At 58.2% G+C, this 20,597-nt stretch overlaps 2 protein-coding genes across 4 annotated transcripts; both read left to right on the forward strand.

Moving 5' to 3' along the window:
* Nucleotides 1-1,520: 1,520 nt before the first annotated feature.
* Nucleotides 1,521-8,336, forward strand: MSL1 (MSL complex subunit 1). The gene is made up of 8 exons (XM_014885515.2): nt 1,521-1,735; nt 4,482-4,705; nt 5,024-5,400; nt 6,049-6,113; nt 6,290-6,357; nt 6,580-6,704; nt 6,780-6,852; nt 6,988-8,336. Exons 1-8 carry the CDS (start codon nt 1,592-1,594, stop codon nt 7,076-7,078), a joined length of 1,167 nt encoding a protein of 388 aa, XP_014741001.2. The 5' UTR covers nt 1,521-1,591; the 3' UTR covers nt 7,079-8,336.
* Nucleotides 8,337-8,498: 162 nt separating this feature from the next.
* On the forward strand, nt 8,499-19,915 carry CASC3 (CASC3 exon junction complex subunit). 3 transcript variants are annotated; one of them, XM_088179440.1, is made up of 14 exons: nt 8,499-8,780; nt 10,554-10,581; nt 10,877-10,914; nt 12,301-12,459; nt 12,536-12,687; nt 13,066-13,242; nt 13,444-14,129; nt 15,612-15,676; nt 15,867-15,981; nt 16,526-16,624; nt 17,201-17,415; nt 18,546-18,668; nt 18,835-18,911; nt 19,482-19,915. In XM_088179440.1, exons 1-13 carry the CDS (start codon nt 8,514-8,516, stop codon nt 18,868-18,870), a joined length of 2,160 nt encoding a protein of 719 aa, XP_088035566.1. In that variant the 5' UTR covers nt 8,499-8,513; the 3' UTR covers nt 18,871-18,911; nt 19,482-19,915. The 3 variants fall into 3 exon arrangements, with proteins under 3 accessions (XP_088035566.1, XP_088035565.1, XP_088035564.1); XM_088179439.1 differs by having other exon boundaries at nt 18,835-19,915; XM_088179438.1 differs by lacking the exon at nt 18,835-18,911.
* The last annotated feature ends 682 nt before the right edge of the window (nt 19,916-20,597 follow it).

Below are 20,597 nucleotides of genomic sequence, written 5' to 3' on the forward strand. Positions count from 1 at the left end.
GGTGAAGGGGGATCTCCCCCCGCGTGTGTTTGTGTGTCCCTGAACGCAGCTCTGCAGAGAGGCACGTCCCCCACGTGTCCCCTGTACGTCCCCAGCACGTGCCACGCGTGTCCCCTGTGTGTCCCCGGTGACACGGCCCCGTGTGCTGCGGGGGGTGGAGTTTCAGCCGGGAGAGGGGGAAATGATCCTATATATGTGTGTATACGTGTACATACATGTCCGTGCATGCTCATTCCCGTCCATACGTGTGCTCGGAGGCTGCAGTCCGGGCTGTGCGTGTACACACATGTGCATGAATGTACACACATGTGCATGAGTGTGCATACGTGTGCATACGTGTGTTCCGAGACTGCAGCCGGGGGTGCATGTGCACGGGCTGCAGTGTCTGCGGGCTGCGCCTGTGCTGCAGTGGGGGCTGCAGTCGTTCCCTGCAGGGGACACGCGTGTGCATGTGCGTGCATGTCCGTGTACGTACCAGTGTGCTGGGGCTGCAGCCTCTGCAGAGGGGGTGCTGCGGACTTGAGTGTGTGTGTGCACGTTCTTGCACACGCCCAGCAGGAACTGCAGAGCTCTGTGTGTGCACGAGGGGGGTTCAGCCCCCGTGGAGGGGTGCGCGCCTACGGGGAGGTGCAGACCCCCAGAATCACAGCACAACCACCCCCTCTCGGCCCTCCCCGCCTGGGGGGCTCGTAGCGGTGGGTCCTTTGTGTCGTGCCCCTCTTCCCCGCCCCGCAACCCGGAGGTGCTCCCGGCCCGTCGTGTCCCCTCCCGCCACGGGACCGGCCCGTGACCCGAGACCCCCCCGTGGGTCGGGGGGCGGGCGCGGGGGGCGGGCGCGGAGAGCCGGTACCGCCACGCTCGGGGGCCCCCGAGCGGCCGCCCCCGGTACTGCGGCGCGGGACCCCCGCCTCACGCGTGTCCGCGTGTCGCGACCACCCCCCACCCCCCGCCCGGGGGAAGCGGCGCGAGTGGGCACCGTCCCGGGGGTCCCCAGGCGCGGACCGGCCCCGCTCCTCACCCCCGGGGATCCCACCGCCCCCACGGCCGCCGGCGCATGCGCGCCGAGCCCCGTTCGCCGGTACCCGGGGTCCCGTGCCCGGTACCGACCCCCGCCCCGCCGCCCCCCCCCCGCGCGGCTCGTCCCCGCGCGGGTCATCCCCGGGGCGGGGGCCGCTCCGCGCCGATGCCCCCGGCGCTCCCCGCGCCGCCGCCCCGCGGTGCCGGCGGGCGGTAACGGGGCCCGGCCATGCGGTCCACGGCGTTCCGGGGAGGCGGGCGGCGGCGGCCCGAGGGGGCGGGCGGGGAGGAGGAGGAGGAGGAGGGGGAGGAGGGGGAGGAAGGCCCCGCTCCGCCGGCCCGGCGGCCCCGGGCCCCGCCGCCGCTGGGGGCACACACGGGCCGCGGCTGCGGGGTGGCGGAGCGGGAGCGGAGCGGGGCCGCGGCGGGGCCGGCGGCCGGCGGGGGCAGGGCCGCGGCGGGGGATGCGGGCGGGCTGCCCGGGGAGGCGGCGGCGGCGGGGCCGGGAGCGGGGCCGGGGCCGGGAGCGGGGCCCGCGGAGCCGGGGAAGCGGCGGCCCGCGGCCCGCGCAGCGATGGGCGCCGGCGGAGGGTCGCCCGGGCAGGCCGCCTGCCTGCGGCAGATCCTGCTGCTCCAGCTGGACCTGATCGAGCAGCAGCAGCAGCAGCTGCAGGCCAAGGAGCGGCAGATCGAGGAGCTCCGGGCCGAGCGCGACACGGTATGGCGGGGGAAGTGGGGGGGGAGGCACCGGGGAGAGCGGGGAGGAGGGCGGGAATGCGGCATGGAAGGGGTTAACTCCCGCCAAGGTTAACCCCTCCTTGGCTTTAACCCCCTCTCCCCCCCCAGATTTAACTCACTCCTCTGTGGACGACCCCCCACCCCCCTCAGGGTTAACGCGCCCTCAGGGTTAACTCCCCCTTAGGTTTAACCTCCCTCAGATTTAACCCTCCCCGCCGTGGGGTGACCCCCACCCTAGGGTTAACCACCCCTAAGTTTAACACCCTCCTATGGGATGACCCCCCCATGGGGTGATTCCCACTAGATTTAACCACCCCTAGCATTAACACTCCTCCCGTAAAGTGGTGCCCCCTCCCCCTAGGGTTAATGGCTCCCCAACACCACCCAAGGGTCTCTGGGATTGTGGTAGAATTCTGCCCAGCAGCAGGAAAGTTCACACTCCCCGTGACACCCAAGGGATTAATGCTCCCCCCCCCCCCATTTCGAGGTTAACACCTCTCTCTTTGGGGGTTGATTTCACTTCTCTTTGGGGGTTATTTCCATCCCCTCGATGGTTAATTTACCCCCCTTCTTGGGGTTGATACTCCCCTCTTTGGGGTAATGCCCCTCTTTTTGGGGCTTGATTTCACCTCTTTTTAGGGGGTTATTGTGCACCCTTCTTCGGGGGTTAATTCCAACACCTCGTTGGGTGTTAATTCTGCACCCCATGAGAGTTAATGTCCTACCTTTGAGGGTTAATTCTGCTCCCCTCTTTGGGGTTAATGGTTCCCCCCCTTTGGGGGCTGCTTGCACCTCTATTTGGGGGTTAATTCTATCCCCTTGAGGGTTAATATCCACTCCTCTTTGGGGGTTAATTCTGCACCCCATTGGAGTTAATGCCCCCCTTTTTGGGGGGTTAATGTCTCCCCATAGGGGTTAACGTCCAACTGCTGTGTCACCTTAGGGTTTAGTGCACCCCCTTGGGGGTTAGTTAATGTGTCCCTCATGGCAGTTAATCTGCTCCCCCGTGGCACCCATGGGGTTAATCCCCCCCTCTTGGCTGTTAATGCCCCACATTAGGATTTACTGTTCTCCCCTCGTGGGAGAGGCCCCTTGGGGGTTAACGTGTTTTCCTTTTGGGGTTAACGACCCCCGCTGGCACCCCAGGGGTTAATTCCCCCCTCCTTGGGGGTTACTGTTGTCCCCCCCGTGGCGCTGCAGGGGTTAATACCCCCTTGTTTGAGAAGTAATGCCCTCAGTGGGGGCATTTAGCCCCCTCCCCAAGGTACCCGGGGGGGTACATAACCCTCCAGGGGTTAATGCCCCCCTCCCCAAGGGGTTAAACACTCGTTAGAGGCAATTCTATGGGTGAAACCCCCCCCCCCCCCGGGGATCTGTGCCTCCCCCAGGCCTGGGTTCCCCCTCGGGGGTCGCGGGTTGCCCCGGGGGTCGCAGCCCCCCCCAGACAAAGCCGCGGGGGCACAAAGGGCGGGGGCGGGGCGGGGGTTAACGGGGCCGCCGCCCGTCACCGTGGCGACGGCTCGGGGGGGGCCCTTAAAGGGGCCGCGTCACCGCGGGACACGGCCACAAGGGACATGGCCCCGCTGCTCGGGCCAGCCCGCCGAGGAGGGGCTGCGCCTCCACCTCGAGGATCTGGGGGCTCTCACAGCCCTGAGAAGCTGTCAGCCTTAGAGGGGGGGTCCCCACTGCTGAACGGTGCTCCCCCCCCCCACGTGTGTCCTGTCTGTGTCACCCCAGAGATGCCATGGGTACCCCCACCATAGGTAGCCGACTTGTACGGCCCCCCCACATTGCGTTGTCCCCCCATGAGTGTTACGTCACCCCATAGATGCTGCGTGTTCCCCTCCACATCCATGGGCCACCCCCCTGCCAGCCCCACGGCCCTGTGGCCATGTGCCATCAATGGCGGTGGCCATGCCCAGCTGCAGTGGCGGTGTTAGCAGTGGTGGCCCCGGTTGTGGCAGGAAGGACGGGGACACCCCACGTGATGTCACCGCAGGCAATGCCGCGTCCCCCAACATGGAGGAGCCACTGCGGCAAGTCCGTGATGGGACTTCAGGGGCTGCCTCTGGGCACAGCCTCCTGGGGTGACACTGGTGGGGACATGGGACTGCCACACGCACCACACCCTGGGTGCACTCGGCTCCACTCCCCAAGGCTGGGTCACTCCCCACAGCCACGCCCTCGGGGGGTGCCGCGACCCCCCACACTCTGCCGTCCAGAGCAACCCCTCTAAACGGTGCAGGCCCTGCCTGGGGAGGGCTGGGGGCAGGTGACCATGGGCAGGGGTCACCAGGTGCTCTTTAAACCCACAGCTAATTGCAACCCTCCCTCTCCGTCCTGCATCCTCGAGGAGGATACAGAGGGGGTGGGACCCCCAAATTCTCTGGTTTCTGCTGCCCTATCTTTAGAAGTATTCAAGGCTGAGTGGGACAGGGTTTGGAACAACCTGGGATAGTGAAAGTTGTCCCTGCCTATGGTAGGGGATGGGACTGGATGGGCTTTAAGGTGCCTTCCAACCCAAACCGTTCCTGGATTCTTTGATTTGATGAAATCCCCCCTCAAACTGGTGTTTGCAGCTGGACACAGGTATAGGCAGTGCTGGAGCAGGAGAAGCAGCCAATGAATGACCATTTTGTGCCATTGGACATCCAGTGGCAGCTGCCCTGGGGTGCCCATGGTGGTGACCCCACGCCAAGGTGAGCCCTCCCTCACCTGCCTTGCAGCTCCTGGCGCGGATTGAGCGCATGGAAAGGCGGGTGCAGCTGGTGAAGAAGGACAGTGAGCGGGAGAAGCACCGCATCTTCCAGGGCTTTGAGGTGGATGAGAAGCCGGAGGCGGAGGCATGTGAGAAGCTGCCTCTGGAGTGTCCCCAGGACCTGCTGGAGCCTCCCCCGACCCTGCAGCCCAAGCACTTCCCCTATGGCAGGAATGGGAAGGGGCATAAAAGGTACAGGGTGCATGGGGGGCTGTGTGGGGAGAAGAGGGGGGGCACTCCTTATGGCTTCACTCTCTGTTTGTGGGGCTGGCATTGCCTAGCAGCCTTTGAGGTGTTTGGAGAGGCCACCCTGCACAGGAACACATCTCTGTGTCCAGGAGAACCTCAGGAAAGCCTGTGTGGGGAGTGCAGGGTCCCAAAATGGTGGGGAAGCCTCTCCGTAAACTGCTTAAGTCTGACCCTGGTTTGGGGGTTCCGGGAGCCCCTCACAGTGGCCCTGGTGCAGGGTGAGGATCCATGTGCCTGGCTCAGCTCCTCTTCCTCCTGCAGGAAGCCAGCGTTCGGGAGCACAGAGAGGAAGACGCCTGTGAAAAAACTAGTGTCAGAGTTCTCCAAAGTGAAGAGTAAAACTCCAAAGCACTCCCCGGGGAAGGAGGAATCGAGCGGCTCCTTGGCTGAAACTGTTTGTAAACGAGAACTGCGGAGCCAAGAGACTCCGGAAAAACCCCGGTCGCTCCTGGAGACCCCACTCAGAGCGTCAGCCCCACCGAAGGGCCCCGGCACCCACCCCAAGGAGAAAAGCTTTGTCAGCGAGGCCGACGACCTGCCCTATCTCTCCACCACAGAAATGTACTTGTGCCGCTGGCACCAGCCGCCCCCATCGCCGCTGCGGGAACCTTCTCCCAAAAAGGAGGAGACTGTAGCAAGTAAGGATGGAGAGAATGATGGTGAAGCTGCTGGGGCTGAGCCGGCCTGGGAGCAGGGCTCGGCACTCTCGTTCTGAATCTAGGAAAGGGCTCCCAGATTCCCAGAGGGATTGCCCGTGGTGCTGGGAAAGGTGCCATGCTGCTGGCTCTTCCACCGCAGTGGGTGCCGTCTCTGGGCTCTCCCAAATCTCATTTCGGGCTCACTCTGCTCTGGGCAGGGCTCCTGGCTGGTGTCTGTCGGAGCAAGCAGTGAAGCAACTTCCTGTGGGTGGATGGGAAACGTGTCTCTGGCTCATGCCATGGTGACACAGCACCAGGGTCACCTGCTGTGCCCATATCTGGTGCTTGTCCTGCCTTGAGCCCAGAGAGGTTGGTGCTGCTGATGGGAACTGGGCCGTGCCAGGTGGCTCAGTGCTCTGGCTCGGACAGAGCCTGGTGCATCCCTGCTTGTGTGCTTGGCCAAGGAAGTGGAGATGAACTCTGCTGTCCTATGGCAGCTCCCACGGCTGGCTCAGGATGGGGGTTTGGGGCATCTCAAGCTGTGCTCCAAGGGGAAGGATGAGCAGGAAGGGAGCGGGGAGGTGGTGGGATGGAGCAGGGGCTGTGGGGATTCCATTGTAGGGTAACACCCTCCTTCTTGCTCTGCAGTTCCGTCTTGGAGGGACCATGTCGTGGAGCCCCTGAGAGACCCCAACCCCTCGGACCTCCTGGAGGTATGTGAACCATCGGAGCTGGTGGAGCCACAGGGGCTTTCCAGGCTGTCCCACACTCCCAGAGCTGGTGGCACCTCATCACTTCATCCAGCATGAACCCTAGCTGTGGCTGGGGGGCTGAAATGGAGGATCTGGCCCCAGGATGATGCACTGATCCCTGTCTGGTGTCGTTGCAGAACCTGGATGACAGCGTCTTTTCCAAACGGCACGCAAAGCTGGAGCTGGATGAGAAACGGAGGAAAAGGTGGGAGCAAAGGGAGCAATGGCGATCTGGAGTCTGTCTCACAGTGGAGGGTCCTGGGGTGTCACCTGGAGCAGGGAGCAGGGCAGGGTGCAGGTGGGATGGTCACCAGGAATGCTGCTGCTGATGCTCTCACATCACTGGAGCTAGGACAGCCCCGTGATCACCTTGGGGGATGTGGCACTGCCTGTGGCTCCTCATTTTCACAGCCATCCTGTTTTTTAGGTGGGACATCCAGCGGATCAGGGAACAGAGAATCCTACAGCGGCTGCAGCTCCGAATGTACAAAAGAAAAGGGATTCAGGAGTCGGAACCTGAAGTTACCTCATTTTTCCCTGAGCCAGATGATGGTGAGGCTTGGGAAGGGGGTGTTGGGGATGGGGCTGCAGATGGGGGGTCTGACACACTCTGATGTCTCTCCACAGTGGAAAGTTTGCTCATCACCCCTTACCTGCCCGTTGTCGCCTTTGGCCGGCCCTTGCCCAAACTGACCCCACAGTGAGTACTGGGGCCAAGGGGATGGGGCTGGGGAGTGCTGGTGTCACTTCTGGGAAGGTGCCCTGCCCATTTTGGGTCTGGATGGTGCCATTTTGGGTCTGGACGGTGCTGCAGTGACACCAGATGTGCCTACAGGAACTTCGAGCTGCCCTGGCTGGATGAGCGCAGCCGCTGCCGGCTGGAGGTGCAGAAGAAGCAGACGCCGCACCGGACCTGTCGGAAATAGGGGAGATGCTGGGAGCTCCAAACACCTCCAGGAGCTCCGGATGTCCTCGAGGACTCTGAACACCTCTACGGCACCAGAAGCTCTGCCATCACCGGGTCACCACCAGCTGCTGTGTGCTCCATGCTGACGGATGGTTTCGTTCTTCTGTGATCCCAGTTTTGTTCGTTTGGGTTTTGGAACGTTTCCCGGACTCATCCCCCACACTGGCACCGGTTTCCCAGTGCCACCAGCCAGCAGTTCCACTCCCTGGGGCAGTGGCCCTATCCTCAAGTCCCCAGTGTGCCACCCCTGCACTCTGCAGCCTGTGGCCTTGGGATCTGGGGCTCTCACCATGTCCCGGTGGGAGCATGGGGATCACCAGCACCAGATCGGTGTCCGGGGGTGCCACATTCCCCAGGACTCACCTGCTGCTGCCTTCATGTTGTGTTTAGTTCGAAAGCAGAAGAAACAGCGGGTCGTGTTGGAGCTGGCTGGGGCCTGGGAACTGGGAAGCACATGGGATTCTCTTTTGGGAGGTTTTCCCCCTCTTTGGAGGTTTTCCTCTCTGGAGCGGGTTAGTGGGGGCAGAGGGGAGAGTTAAAAAGCAAAATTTTTTTTTTTTGTGAAATAGAAACCCTGTGCGCACAATTTGGGGGGTTTTAATGTTTTTTTAAAATGTAATTTAAATGTTTTGAGGCGGGCGAGGGGTTTGCTGTGAGAGGGGGTGATTATTGCCTGTCCGAGCCCCTGGGTGCTGCTGGACCCTCTTGGTGCTGGATGGGTGGGGAGGGGCTCCATGGGTGGGGGCTCCACGTGTCCCCCTTTTTCCTGTTTTTTCTCTGTTTTTTCTCCCTATCTCTCTTTTTTCGTCCTATCTTCCCCCTTTTTCCTCACCTTTCCCCATTTTTTTTTTCTTTTTTTCCTCCCCCTACACTGAGCCTGTGCCCCCCTGTCTTATCCTCCACCGCCCCCCTCTCTATAATTAACCCCGAGCTTATTGAACGCCGGAAAACTCGTTTACAAAAAAAAAAAAAAAAACTTAGAAAAAAAAAACTTTAAGAAAAACAAACTTTAAAAAAAAAAACCACCCTAAAAACCCCGGAAATCGTTAAAAAATCTAAAAAGTTCTAAAACCACCAAGTTATAAACACGTTACGGGCGGGGGTGGGGTCACGCGCGGACACGCCCGCTCGCTGGTTTTATTTTATTATTTTTTATTGCTTTTCGTTGTTGGGGTTTTTTTTGTTTGTTTTTTTTTACAATAAACAAGGAAAAGGCCGCTGGCTGCTGGTGTTTCCCCCCCACTATTTACCCGCCCTTGATGTGACGTCATTTCCGCGGAGCGGTGACGTCATCGGCGCCCGCGGCGCGCGCCCCCTGGCGGGCGGCGGCGGGACCAGCGCGGTACCGGCGGGGGGCGCCGCGCGCGCCGTTCCCGTGGTGCCCCGCGGCCAAGATGGCGGACCGGCGGCGGCAGCGCGCCTCGCAGGACAGCGAGGACAGCGAGGGCTCGGCGGCCTCCGACAGCGCCGGCTCCGCGCCCGGCTCCCCCCGTTCCGCCCGCTCCCGCTCGGGCTCTGGATCCCGCTCCCGGTCCGGCTCGCCCCGCCTGCCGCACCGCCCGCCGCGCGGCGCCGCGGGGGCCCTCGGCGCTGGGCCGCGGGGCCGCGGGGCCGAGAGCGCCAGTGGGGCGGGGGGGAAGAGCGCGGCCGAGTCGGAGTGTGTGAGTGAGGGGCGGGCGGGAGGGACTGGGGGGACCTCGGGGACAGGGGGCTCCGGTGTCTGAGTGTGGCCGGGGGGAAGTCGGGGAGGCTGGGGACACTGAGGGCCCTGGGGAAGGAGGGGTCTGGGAGCTGTGTTCTGGTGTCTGGGGGAATCGTGGGGAGGTTGGGGGACCCTGGGGAAAGGAGGGAGGCGGCTGAGGGATGTTCTGGTGTCTGGGGACCCCGGGGGGAAGGCGGGGGCTTGGGACACTGAGGACCCAGGACAGGGAGGGGGCTGACAGAGGAGTGGGGGGCTCTGGTGTCGGGCGGGGCGTGGGGGAATTTGGGGGACTGATACTAGGACCCGCGGGGCATGGGGACACTGGGGACGAAGTGGGGGGTGGAGAGCTGATGGAGCACCATCAACATGGAGTCTGGGGAATTGGGCTGAACCTTCCCATAATGTGTGTGGGAGAAGGGCAGTTTCAGGTGGAGTGGGCGCTGCAGCCCCCCAGGACCAGGCAAGGGGCTTTGATCTGGCTCCCTGTGCCCTGTGGCTGGATCTCCCCAGTCTGAGATCCTGTCCCTGCTCCTGGGGTCCCTGCAACAAGGGCAGGTGGGGAGTGGGTGCTGCTGTCTACCCCCGCCGTGCAGTTCTGCTCTTGCAGTTCACATCCAGGGACAATTCCCTTCTGATTTGGGTTCTAATGCTGGTTATTTCCAGCTCTTTCCTGTTTTGGGTTCCAGGGCTGGTTATTTCTAGCTTCCCCTGACTCCCTGTGTGTTTTTCTGTGGTAGTTTTGAGTTTATCTTGTCACCTTGGTCAGATTGTTTGTGCTCTGGGGTTGTTTTTCCTGTATAGTTGGGTTGATCTCTGCCTTTATGCTGGAATCGTGGAATGGTTTGTTTTGAAAGAAACCTTAAAGTTCCACCTGCTACCATGGGCAGGGACACTTTGCACTATCTTAGTTTAGTCCAAGCCCTGTCTAACCTTGGATAGTATCCTTGGATACTTCCAAGGATGGGGTAGCCACGGTTTATCTGGGCAGCAATTTTACTGAGCACTTCTCCTGCTCTGAGCTGTTTGCTTCATCCAGACCCTGCCCTGAGCTGGGTCCTGCTCAGCCTCTCTTTGTTATTCCCTGTTCTTGCCCTTTCCCCAGCTCTCAATTGGCAAGGGAGGGATCCTGGCTCCCCTGTCACTGTCACTCTGTTCCCTGGAGACCCCCAGCACTGACAGCTGTGCTTTGCTCTTGATATTCCCTCACTGTAACTGCTCTAGAAGGTTCTTGGAGAAAGGCTCTAGAAGCCTGGAATTTGTTTCTTCTTGGTCACTGGAGCTGAACTTCCAAGAGTGAAACAATAGGGTCAGGGCGAGACCTTGCTGTCACCATGTCTGGGATCATGGGATGCTGGGTATTAGGAAAAATGGACATTAGAACAAAAGAGTAGCTGTTAGGAAAAGATATTAGGATAGTAGATAGTAAGAGAACATGTTTTGAGGGAAAATCGTTTCATGGAAGGGGTGGTCAGGCGCTGGCACAGGCTGCCCATGGAGTGGTGGAATCCCTATCTCTGAAGTGTACAAAAAGTGTGAATGTGGTTTTTGGGGACGTGGCTTAATGGTGATGTGGGGCTGGTGCTGGTTGAAGGTTGGATTTGATCTTAAAGATCTTTTCCAGTCTAAACAACTCCATTATTTTATGGTTTTATGGATCCATGAATCCGTGTTACCTGGGACCTGGCTGCTGCCCTCCTCCCCTCTAACACCCCTCTCTTTTCTCTCTCTGCAGGAAAGTGAGGATGGCATCGAAGGAGATGGTAAGTGATGGCTCGTTGGCAGGGTTGTTTGTGAGCAAAAAAAGTAAAAACCGGGCAACCAGACAGAACGGCTTTTCCAACAATCCAAGCCATGCCAAATATTCACTTGTAACAGCAGGCAAACATGGGGTACAGGGACAGTGTCCCAAACTCTTCCCTGCTCCCTCCTGAGCTGGCTGTGGCATTGATCAGGGGTGGTGCTGGCATCCAGATTCCCTTTGGGAGGGGTTTGGTCTCATGGCAGAGGAGCCATGTCCAGCCCTGCCCTGACCCCACCTCCTTTCCCTCCCCACAGCCGTGCTCTCTGACTATGAAAGCGCCGAGGACTCGGAGGTAAGGGTGATCTCTGTCCTGCTGAGCCACTGATTCTCATGGAATTTCGGCACAAACCCGGTTTGTGTCCTTGGATCTCTTCCACTGACCCCTCTGTCTCCTGAGGAAATGGCCTCCCCCAGTCCCAGCCCCTGGCATGGGATCAGTGTTGCTGTGCTGCTAGGGAGGGTGTAGGGCCAGTATGTGCAAGGGAAAACCCTCCTGGCTCCTCACACTAGGAACTGGATTTGCCATGGCCAAGAAGGGCGTGGGAGGAGTGTGGGATGCTTGTTGGGTTTTAATTAGTTGGAATTAAAAAGCAAAGTGGTGGTTGGGAGCATCCCAGGAGCTTCCCTCTGTTCTGAGGGAGCAGCCAGAGGAGGGATGCACTTTGGGAGTTGGAGGGTGCTGAGGGAATCCCATCCACCCATGCCTGGGGGCTGCAGGTTCCCCTGGATTTTTAGTTTAGAGCTCTAAAGTTTGAGATTTACAGGGCGTTTAGAGAAGTTCTGGTCTCTGAGGATTATGGTGAAGGCTTTCTAAGGAAAACCCGTCTCTGTTTTTGGAATGTTGAGGGAAACAGTGGCTAGAGAACATCCAAACCACCAAGCAGAGGAAATCCAAGCTGTTTATTTGGGAATTAATCTATGCTATTAACAAGGAAGGAACACTGCAGGCTGCAGAGGTGATGGAGCAGCTCCCAGAGCTCTTCCAGCCTGGAATCCCACGTGGAAGCTCCCAGGGGCAATGGGGTTGTTGCATCACTGCCGTGCCAGGATGACTCTGTTCCTGTACCTAAAAATAATGCCCAGCCTGGGCTTCCCCGGCGTAAACACCGGGAGCAGCCGATGTGCAAAGGCTGTGTTGAAAGAGGAAAATGGAGCAGGGTTTGGTTAATCACCCCGAGCTATTTTTAGTTCAGCTCCAGCCTCCGGAGGCTCCTGGGGGTGAAACCAGGTCATGCTCCTGAGCAGAGTGAGTCAGCTGAGGAACTCCAGGGAATTTGGAAATGTGGCCCTGGCTGGATCCTGGCCCTCAGTGTGGAAGGAAGGGCCTGAGATCACCAGTCTTCCCAGTCTGCAGGAGCCTTTTTGGAATGGTGGGATGCTGCATCTTTGTGGAGAATCTGATCCCAGCTCCATTCCAGAAAGCCTGTTAGATTTTCCTTCTCTTGGGAGAGGTTGGGTTTAACCTTTGCTCTTTCTATAAAAATGTGGGGATAGGAAGACTTTTAGGAGCTAATAACCTGCTTTGGAAGAGTCATGTCTAACACCTGGAGCAGGGATTTGACTCCAGAACTGAGGGAATTCCTGGGCAATCGATTGCTGGATTTTACTCCAGATTTGGGGAAATTCCTGGCGGATCTGTTGCTGAAGGAGCACATTTGAGTCATTGGGTGTCTCCCAGGTAGAGGAAGAGGATTACAGCGAGGAAGAAAGCTCCAAGGTGGAGCTGAAGCAGGACAGCAACGATTCCTGCGAGTCGGCGGCCAGAGGGGAGAAGGGGAATGAGAAGGTGGATCCCAAGGGAGCCGTGACGGGCGAGCGGCAGAGCGGGGACGGGCAGGTGGGTGTCCCACGGCTCCGGGCCGGGGGCTGGCAGCAGGACTGCTGCAGTGGTGAGAGCTCCGTGGTTCTGACAGGAGAGCACGGAGCCTGTGGAGAAGAAAGTTGGGAAGAAGGTTCCCAAGCACCTGGACGACGATGAGGATCGGAAGAACCCGGCCTACATCCCACGCAAAGGGCTCTTTTTTGAGCATGACCTCCGAGGGCAGACGCAGGAGGAGGAGGTCAGGTATGTGAGTGTTCCCCTGGGGCTGTGGGAGGGCCAGCCTCTGGCAGCAGGGTTCCTAGCTTCAGTGGGATGCACTGGGAACGTCTGTGCTTCCATTACCTGCTCTGTGTCCCGCCAGGACACTTCAGCTCTTTGAAGAAGAGATGCAAAAAAGCCACATAAAAAGCCTTGTGCCAGGCAACAGTGACTCTTCGAGCTGCTTTTCCCAAATAGCAGTGGGTCACCAGCAGCTGCTGGGCGGGAGGAGCAGGAGGAAGGAAGGATGCTGCCTCCTGGGCATTCCCTGCCCCAGGAATGCTTGGGCTCTATGTGGAACTGCTTGAAACTGCCACATCTTGGCCTTACAGCCCCTTGCTCCTCCCTGTGTCCCTTTTCCAGGCCAAAGGGTCGTCAGCGGAAGCTGTGGAAGGATGAGGGACGTTGGGAACACGACAAATTCCGTGAGGATGAGCAGGCCCCCAAGACCAGGCAGGAGCTGATAGCACTGTATGGATACGACATCCGGTCAGCCCACAACCCCGACGACATCAAACCCCGGAGGATGCGCAAACCACGGTGAGCCCCAGAGTCACACCAGGGCCTGGATTGTCCCAGGGAGAGGGGCCAGGTCTGGAGCTCCAGAGGGAAAACTCTGTCACTTGGGACCATGTTCCTGCGATTTCTAGACGTGCCTGCTGGGGAGGTGTTTGTTCCCTGACACAGTGATTCCTCCCAGCCAGGAGTTTTTTAGTGAATTACTGTGTTTTTCTCCCTCAGCTTTGGCAGTCCCCCTCAGCGAGACCCTAACTGGTCCAACGAGAGGCCCCCCAAGCCCCCGAGGCACCAGGGTGCCAAGAGCCCTTCGGCTCCCCCACGGTCCTTCAACAGCCGCAGCTCTGCCGGCGCTGGCAGAATGCCCCCTGCCAGGAACTACCCCAGGATGGGCGGCTACAAGGAGACCCGTCCAGGCTACCGGGCTTCGGAGGCAACTGTCCCACACCGGAACGGGGAGCAAGCCAAGCAGGAGAGCAGCTATCGTGGGAAACGTGCAGAGCAGAGCCCGTCACGGGACACGTCCCCTGAGTTGGAGGTGGCACATGTCCATGGCAGCCCTGGGAAGGAGGAGGGGGCTCTGGAAAACCAAACCACGGCTGCCGACGCTGCGCAGCCGCCACCGGACAGACCAGTCGAGAAGAAATCTTATTCCCGGGCAAGAAGGACCAGAGTCAAGGCTGGGGAGGCAGGGAAGCTGGCAGAGGAAGTGCCTGCTTCTGAGGGGCTGGCTCCTGCAATTCCAAAACCCACGCCAGCTGAGACCTCCCCTCCACCAGCCAAGAGCAACTGGGAGTCACCAGTGGAATCCAACGTGGATGGACTTGAGCAGGAGATGACCCAGATGAACCTGACAGAGCAGAACTGGAGCCCAGGGCAGTCCCAGTTCATCCCGCCTCGGGAGCTGAGGGGTAAGTGGGAGCAGCCTCCTGGTTTTCCAGCTGCCCAGTGCCTCCTGATCTGTGCAGTTGGTTGGAGCTGAGCTATCTCTGCCTGAGCCCCATCCCAGGGTGGGTGCAGAGTCATAGTTCCTGCTGAGAAGGTGCAGTATGGGTACAACAGCAGAGAAAAAGAGAAATTAAACATTTCAGTGTAGGTGAATGAAATTAGGGCTGGGAAGGATGGAAGGGGAGATCCTTTCACTATGATGTGAGTCACAGCAAAACTGACCCCTGCTGCAGGAGAGCACGAGATAAGGATCAATAACTGGGCTCTCTGCAGGAAGGGACTTTTCCCTGTTTATCAGCTTATTTCCTGACGCTGGGATTTGGTTGCCAATAGCTGAGGCCTGGCTGGGGTTGGCAAATCCCTTTGTGCCTGGGAGGAGGGAGGGACATGGGACAGAGTTACTCTGGTGCCAGCTGAGGACAGTTCAGTTGTGTATCTGCAGAGAGGTCATGCAGGTATAATTATCCCTTTGCAGAATTAGAGTCCGTTCTGGGAAGTGTTAGAATGCTTCCCGAGGGGAGTAAAACTGGAGCAAGGAGAAGGAAGCGACTTGCTGCTTTCATAAGCATCTGTGAGGTTGAGGTCATGGAACCAGAAGTCATTTGGTACTGTTGGGACTATGAAGTCTGTGAGAACAGACCCCTGGACAGGCTGGAAAAGCTGCAGTGGGATGAGAGTTCAAAAGTGCTGGGATTGTCTGGTTTGCGTTGTTTTTTTTTTTTTTTAATGCGCAAAAATGAAGCATCTTCCCAAATTTCCCACAGGGCAGCTCTTGGCTGCAGGTACACAATCATGTTCTGCTGTGAGCATAATGACTCTGCTGTCCCTTTTTTGTCCCTAGCAGAGGAGGGAGGAGTTATTCTTGGAAGCATTTGGCTCCCATTAGTCCATTCTGTATCCCTCTGCCTGTATTTGCACTGTCAGTGATCCATGAGCACTTCCAGTGTTTGTTTTATCCATTTTCACTCCTTTGGAATCACCCGTGATCACCTTGGCACTGTGGTTTTAAGCCGTGGTTTAAAATTCACTTTGCTGTGAATTCACATGGATTCAGTTTGCTGTTTGAATCCAAAGGAGCCTGTGATAAAAGTGTTTACACCCCGCAGAGGGTTTAAACTGCAACTTCAGATCCCACATGGATCCTTGGTCCACCTGGAAGAGATCTGTGTCTCAGCAGACACAGAGCTCAGAGCAGGGCCTGAGTTTCAAGCTGAGGATGTAGTTTTGAAGCAGGATTTAGGCATTGCTGAGCACCGTGGGTGAGTGTGCAGTGACAAAACAGCCTGTAATTTGTCCCAAAATATTTAAAATCACCGGGGCGATGAAGTCCAAAGGTTCTGTGTCATGGGAGCGAGAGCTGAGCCGCAGCCACGCCCCCGGGCGAGGCAGCTCCGGCCTGGGAACCAGCACAAACCACAGTAATAACCAGTCTGTTCCTTCCTCAGGTATTCCCAACCATATGCACGTGGGAACTGGGCCACCACCGCAGTTTAACCGGATGGAGGAGATGGTAACGCGTGATCCCGGAGCGTGACTCCGGCTCACGGGCTCTCATTGTCTTGGGGTTGTGGTAATTAGAGGCTGTTGGTGCTTCAGCCTTTCCCTTCTGGGGGTGTTTGGGGGTGACCCAGGGGAGGTTTGGGAGTCAGGGCTGTCGGGTGGGTGCCCTGCATCCCCCCCTGACCCCTGGACTCTTGCAGGCAGTGCCGGGGGGCCGTGTGAAGCGCTACTCATCGCAGCGGCAGAGACCCCCTGTGCCAGAGCCCGCGCCCCCCATGCACATCAGCATTGTGGAAGGACACTACTACGACCCATGTGAGTGTTCCCTTCCTGCTCCTGTGGCTCCATGTGTGCTCAGAGCTGAGCAATTGGATCAGGGATCCCCCCCACTCCTGTCAGAGTTCTCTTTCGTTTGTTGTAGTGGCAGTCTGTCCCCTCATGCAGTGTCTAAAAGACAGCTGTGAGCCTGCCTGGTTGTGTTTAAACCCATGGAATTATCCTCAGTGTTATCCCTTCTCTATGCCACGGCTCTGAGGACATCCCAATTCTTCCTGAGAACTGGGATTTAAATTGAACTTTAAATCAGTTCTTTGACGTTTCAGCATAGGGACAACAGGACTGGGGATGGATTAGGAATTCCCTCCAGCATTTAAAGTGTTAGAGAAGAAATTCCCTGAGTATTTTCCTGCTTTCTAAAGAGAGTGGGAGGCTTTCCTTTAGGGAGCATGTGGCATCTGTGAGTTTGGGAGCCTCTGTGTGCCGTGGAAGCCCTCGGGGCGGACTGGGCTGTGTGTGCCTGGCTGCAGGGGAATGAAATTCCACGGAGCTTTTCCTCACAGCCTGTCATGTGTTATTGCAGTACAATTCCAGGGACCAATCTACACCCACGGTGAGAACCCAGCCCCGCTGCCACCCCAAGGGATGATTGTGCAGCCGGAGATGCACCTCCCTCATCCAGGTGAGGAGCCAGTGGGACACCCCTGGACCTGGGAAACAGAGAACTCTGCTCTCCCACAGCCTCTGTCACAGGGAGGCATCCATTTTCCTTAATTTCTACAACGTGGAAGAGACCTGCTCCCTCCTACAGTGAGGCTGAACCAGTATAAGTTTTAAGGAAAGAAAAAATAGGTGTTTCTGGAGCTTCCAGCTAGTGCAGGATGGGGGGAACTGAACCTTTGGCAGCTCCCAGATCGATGTTTGTGGGTCGCTGTGGGACTTCACCAGGCTGGGCAACTCCCTTCCGTGGGCACTGGGCTGGTTCCTCACTCCCTGGCCCTGTAGCTCAGGAAAAAGCAGAACTGGGAGCTGTTGAACATGTTCTCTGCTTGCCCACACAAATTGTTTCCTGCAGTGGAGTTGCGATGGGGCCGTGTGTGCTTCCGGTGAATCCGGAACTGGGAAGGGGGCTGTGCTCTGCTGCTCTGTATCCCCCCGCAGTGTGGGTCTGCAGAGAAGCCTTGGAGCAGAGCGTGTTCCTTCCTACTGCAGGGACAGTCTGGCTTTTTGGGTGACATCTGCTTCCCGTCACCTCCAGGTTTACACCCCCACCAGACGCCCCCTGCCATGGCAAACCCCGGCCTCTACCCCCCACCAGTGTCCATGCCCCCGGGCCAGCCCCCGCCGCAGCAGCTGCTCACTCCGACTTACTTCTCCGCCCCTGGAGTGATGAATTTTGGGAATCCTGGCTACCCCTACCCCCCTGGAGCTCTGCCCCCTCCGCCCCCTCCTCATCTCTATTCCAACACGCAGGTAAGCCGGATGCGCTGCGGCTCCTTCGCAGGCGGGAGCAGATGGGATGTTGTGGAGTGTGGGGTGTGTTCTGCGAGGTGTTCCTGGGAGAGGATGTGGAGCAGCTGGGCTGCTCCATGGGGAAAGGCTGCTGTCATCCCGGAAAAAATTGTTATGGCTGCTCTGCAGCTCCCTAAGTGTGGCGGGCAGTGGGTCCCCTGTCCCCGGGGTTTTAGAATTGAGGTGTTCCCTTATGGAACAGTAAAACAGCCCCTGCTGAGCCAAAGATACCTTGAGAATGGCTTTGGAAGTCAGTTCTGTTTGAGATGGAGGCTGGGAACTGACTGGTGTAAGCAGCATGGGGATGGATTTTCCTGCTCCATAGCCCAACTCCATATCTAAGGCCGCTGCCGGGCAGTGAGGAGGCAAATTGGATTGGGTCTCTGAGGAGGCAGATCAGATCAGATCAGATCTGATCCCTGAGCAGGCAGACCAGACCAGAATCTGTAGGGACATGGATCAGAGCAGCCAGGTTCCTGTGAGGAGGCAGATCAGATCAGATCAGATCAGATGCCTGAGGAAGCAGATTTGATTGGTTTTCTCTGAGGATCAGACCAGATCTGATCCCTGTGAGGAGTCAGATAGTTGTAATCCCTGAGCAGGCAGATCAGACCAGATTCTTGAAAAGGCAGATGAGACCAGAGCAGACCAGATCGTGGTGCCGTGGCTGGAGCAGGGCTGACACGCCGTGGAAGGCTGGAGAGCTGCATGTTCCCTGAGCTCCCAACCATCCCTGCCCTTCCCACTGCTCCCGCTGATGCTGGCAGACCTCGCCCCGCTTTGAAGGCAGTTTCCCCCCAGGCTGCAGGGCTGGATGTGCAGGGGAGCTGTGTCCAAGTGGAAAAGCTGCTGTTGGGAAGTTCAGGCATTCCATGGACTGCAGGGTGAGGGAATCCCATCTGCATAGGCTGTGTCCTGTCCCTGCTGGAGTGAGGGGATGTTAGTGAGGGATGGAGACACACAAAGGAGCTGATCTCTGGAGGGCACAGCCCCTCTTGGCTCTGGCTGGGGGCGACATCCAACCCCAGTGGATGCCAGGAGGGGCTCGCAGGGCCCCCCAGCCCCGAGCTCTGATCCTGCTGCTCCTGCAGGCGCAGTCCCAGGTCTATGGGGGGGTCACCTACTACAACACTGTCCAGCAGCAGGTGCAGCCCAAGCCCTCCCCGCCCCGCCGGACGTCCCAGCCTGTGACCATCAAGCCACCCCCTCCAGAGGTACCATCCCCTCATCATCAGTCCTTGTGTGTGTGTGTGTGTGTGGTGTCACTGGTGTGTGTGTGTGAGGCTGCAGTTCCCCCCTCCCATCCCAAAAAAGTAACGTTGTTCGTTTGTAAAGGGGAAATCTTAAACTGTCTCATCTCTGACCTGTCCCAAACCTCAGCTTCTCGTTGCAGGTGGTAAGCAGGGCTCCAGTTAATTTGAGTTACTTAAATCTTTAAAACTAAAACCACGTAAAAAGTAAGTCTGAAGTTGACTCTTTTTTATTTTATTTATTCAGGGTAGAAAACAGGACGATTTTGAGAGGGAAAAATCCAGCCCTGGCTGGAGGAGCTAGAAGGCAGGGAGTTCTCTGGAAGGATAAACATTGAGAACTCAGCAGATAATTCAGGCAGGAGAGTTAAAGGTTTTTCAGGATGCGAGTGCTTTCCTGTGCTGGAAATGGTCTCCTTGCTCCAGTGCTGTGAGCTGTGCATGTGTGAGCGTGCTGGAATGCCATGTGTGTTTTTGGTTTCCCTTTCCTTACCTTCACATATGGGAGCCAAGCAAGCCCAGACCCGGGCAGGCATGTGCCAGTGGGTTCCTGTAGATGGGGAGGGCTGAGAAGCAAATTTTCTGATGGAGGGGCCCTGGAAAGGCCTCGTGATGGAAAAAATATGGAACCATGAGGAGAGATTGGCAGAGGGGGCTTGTGCCCAGAGAGACGGGTCGGGGGGTTGCTGGGCAAGACCCAGCCATAGCACTGTCCCCCCCCATGAGGGGTTTGGGGGTCCTAAACCTCTGCTGCTCTTCCCTCTTCCCCCCTCCCAGGACAGCAAAGGTGAAAAATCAAAGGAGAGGAGCAACACGTAGGGACACAGCCACAGGAATCCCAGCACCAGACTCGGCCCCTCAGCGAGGAGGAAGCTGCTCCTTGGAATGGCTCCTTCCCTGTGCGGAGGTGAGGCAGCGGGATTGGACACCTGCACTGTGCTCAGGACCAGGCACTTCCCCCATGGCCCGAGTGGTGCCTTCCCAAAATCCATCTCGCTGCTGCCGACCCCCCTTCTCCCCCGTGCTGGGGCCGCCAAAGAACCAACCCCTGAGTCGGTCCTTGGCCACACGTTCTCCCAACTTCTCCCCGTTACTAAACGTTCCCTGCTCCCTCCTGGGATGTCAAACTCCGCTGGCTTGATCGTGGTCTCTGTTTTTATTTAAGGAATGAAGCAGCTCCTTCAGTAAAGCTGATTTGTTTCTTTTGGGTATTTAGTTTTTTATTTGTTTGGGTAAGCAGCAGTGACATCCCCTCACCCCAGTTCATTCTTCTTTTCAATTCTCTTTTCAATTAATTTTTCAATTTCAACTTGATTTCTCCCACTTTTGGAGCAGGGGAAGGGCAATGGAGCTGTGGGAAACTGTCAGGAGTGCACTGCCTGGCCAGGAACCGCAACTTAGAAGCTCCTGCTGATTCTTTTCCCAAAAAACTGTTGGTAACTGGTGTTTGTGAGCTCTCAGGTGGGAATCCACAGGATGACTCCCATCCCTGTGCTCCCCCAGCAGCACAAGGGGACGTTTCCACCCTCCCTCTGCCAAATCAACAGAGAGAGGGGGAGGTTTGTGGGCGCCCAGCACCCCGACGCTGCCCGAGCAGCCCAGCCAGCACCCAAACCAGCTCGGCAGGGCCAGGTTTGCTCCCAGCACTTGGGTGTTGCTGCTGAGGCTGTGGAGGGTGTTGGAACCCGCCCCAACGCACCGGGCTGGGCTCCGGCCCTACAAGGAAGCACTTCAGCCCTGCACCAGCTCCTGCCCCATGGCAGCCTTGTGTCCCCTTTGGGATTCCTGAGCCCATGGGGTGACTGTCGCCGCAGCTGTGCCACGCTGATCCTGGCTGGCTCACCTGTGCCGCAGTGCTGCCGCTCTGCATCCCGCATCCCTCCAGCTCCGCGG

This window comes from Sturnus vulgaris, chromosome 27 (assembly GCF_052056855.1).
Source record: "Sturnus vulgaris isolate bStuVul1 chromosome 27, bStuVul1.hap1, whole genome shotgun sequence".
Taxonomy (NCBI): Eukaryota; Metazoa; Chordata; class Aves; order Passeriformes; family Sturnidae; genus Sturnus; species Sturnus vulgaris.

Excerpts from the sequence above, each read along its gene's own strand:
- MSL1 (XM_014885515.2), top strand. The coding sequence starts at position 1,592 with ATGGGCGCCGGCGGAGGGTCGCCCGGGCAGGCCGCCTGCCTGCGGCAG. Across the intron at positions 4,706-5,023 it reads AATGGGAAGGGGCATAAAAG|GAAGCCAGCGTTCGGGAGCA; the intron begins GTACAGGGTGCA and ends TTCCTCCTGCAG. Across the intron at positions 6,114-6,289 it reads ACCCCTCGGACCTCCTGGAG|AACCTGGATGACAGCGTCTT; the intron begins GTATGTGAACCA and ends GTGTCGTTGCAG.
- CASC3 (XM_088179438.1), top strand. The coding sequence starts at position 8,514 with ATGGCGGACCGGCGGCGGCAGCGCGCCTCGCAGGACAGCGAGGACAGC. Across the intron at positions 10,582-10,876 it reads GGATGGCATCGAAGGAGATG|CCGTGCTCTCTGACTATGAA; the intron begins GTAAGTGATGGC and ends CCCTCCCCACAG. Across the intron at positions 13,243-13,443 it reads CGGAGGATGCGCAAACCACG|CTTTGGCAGTCCCCCTCAGC; the intron begins GTGAGCCCCAGA and ends TTTCTCCCTCAG.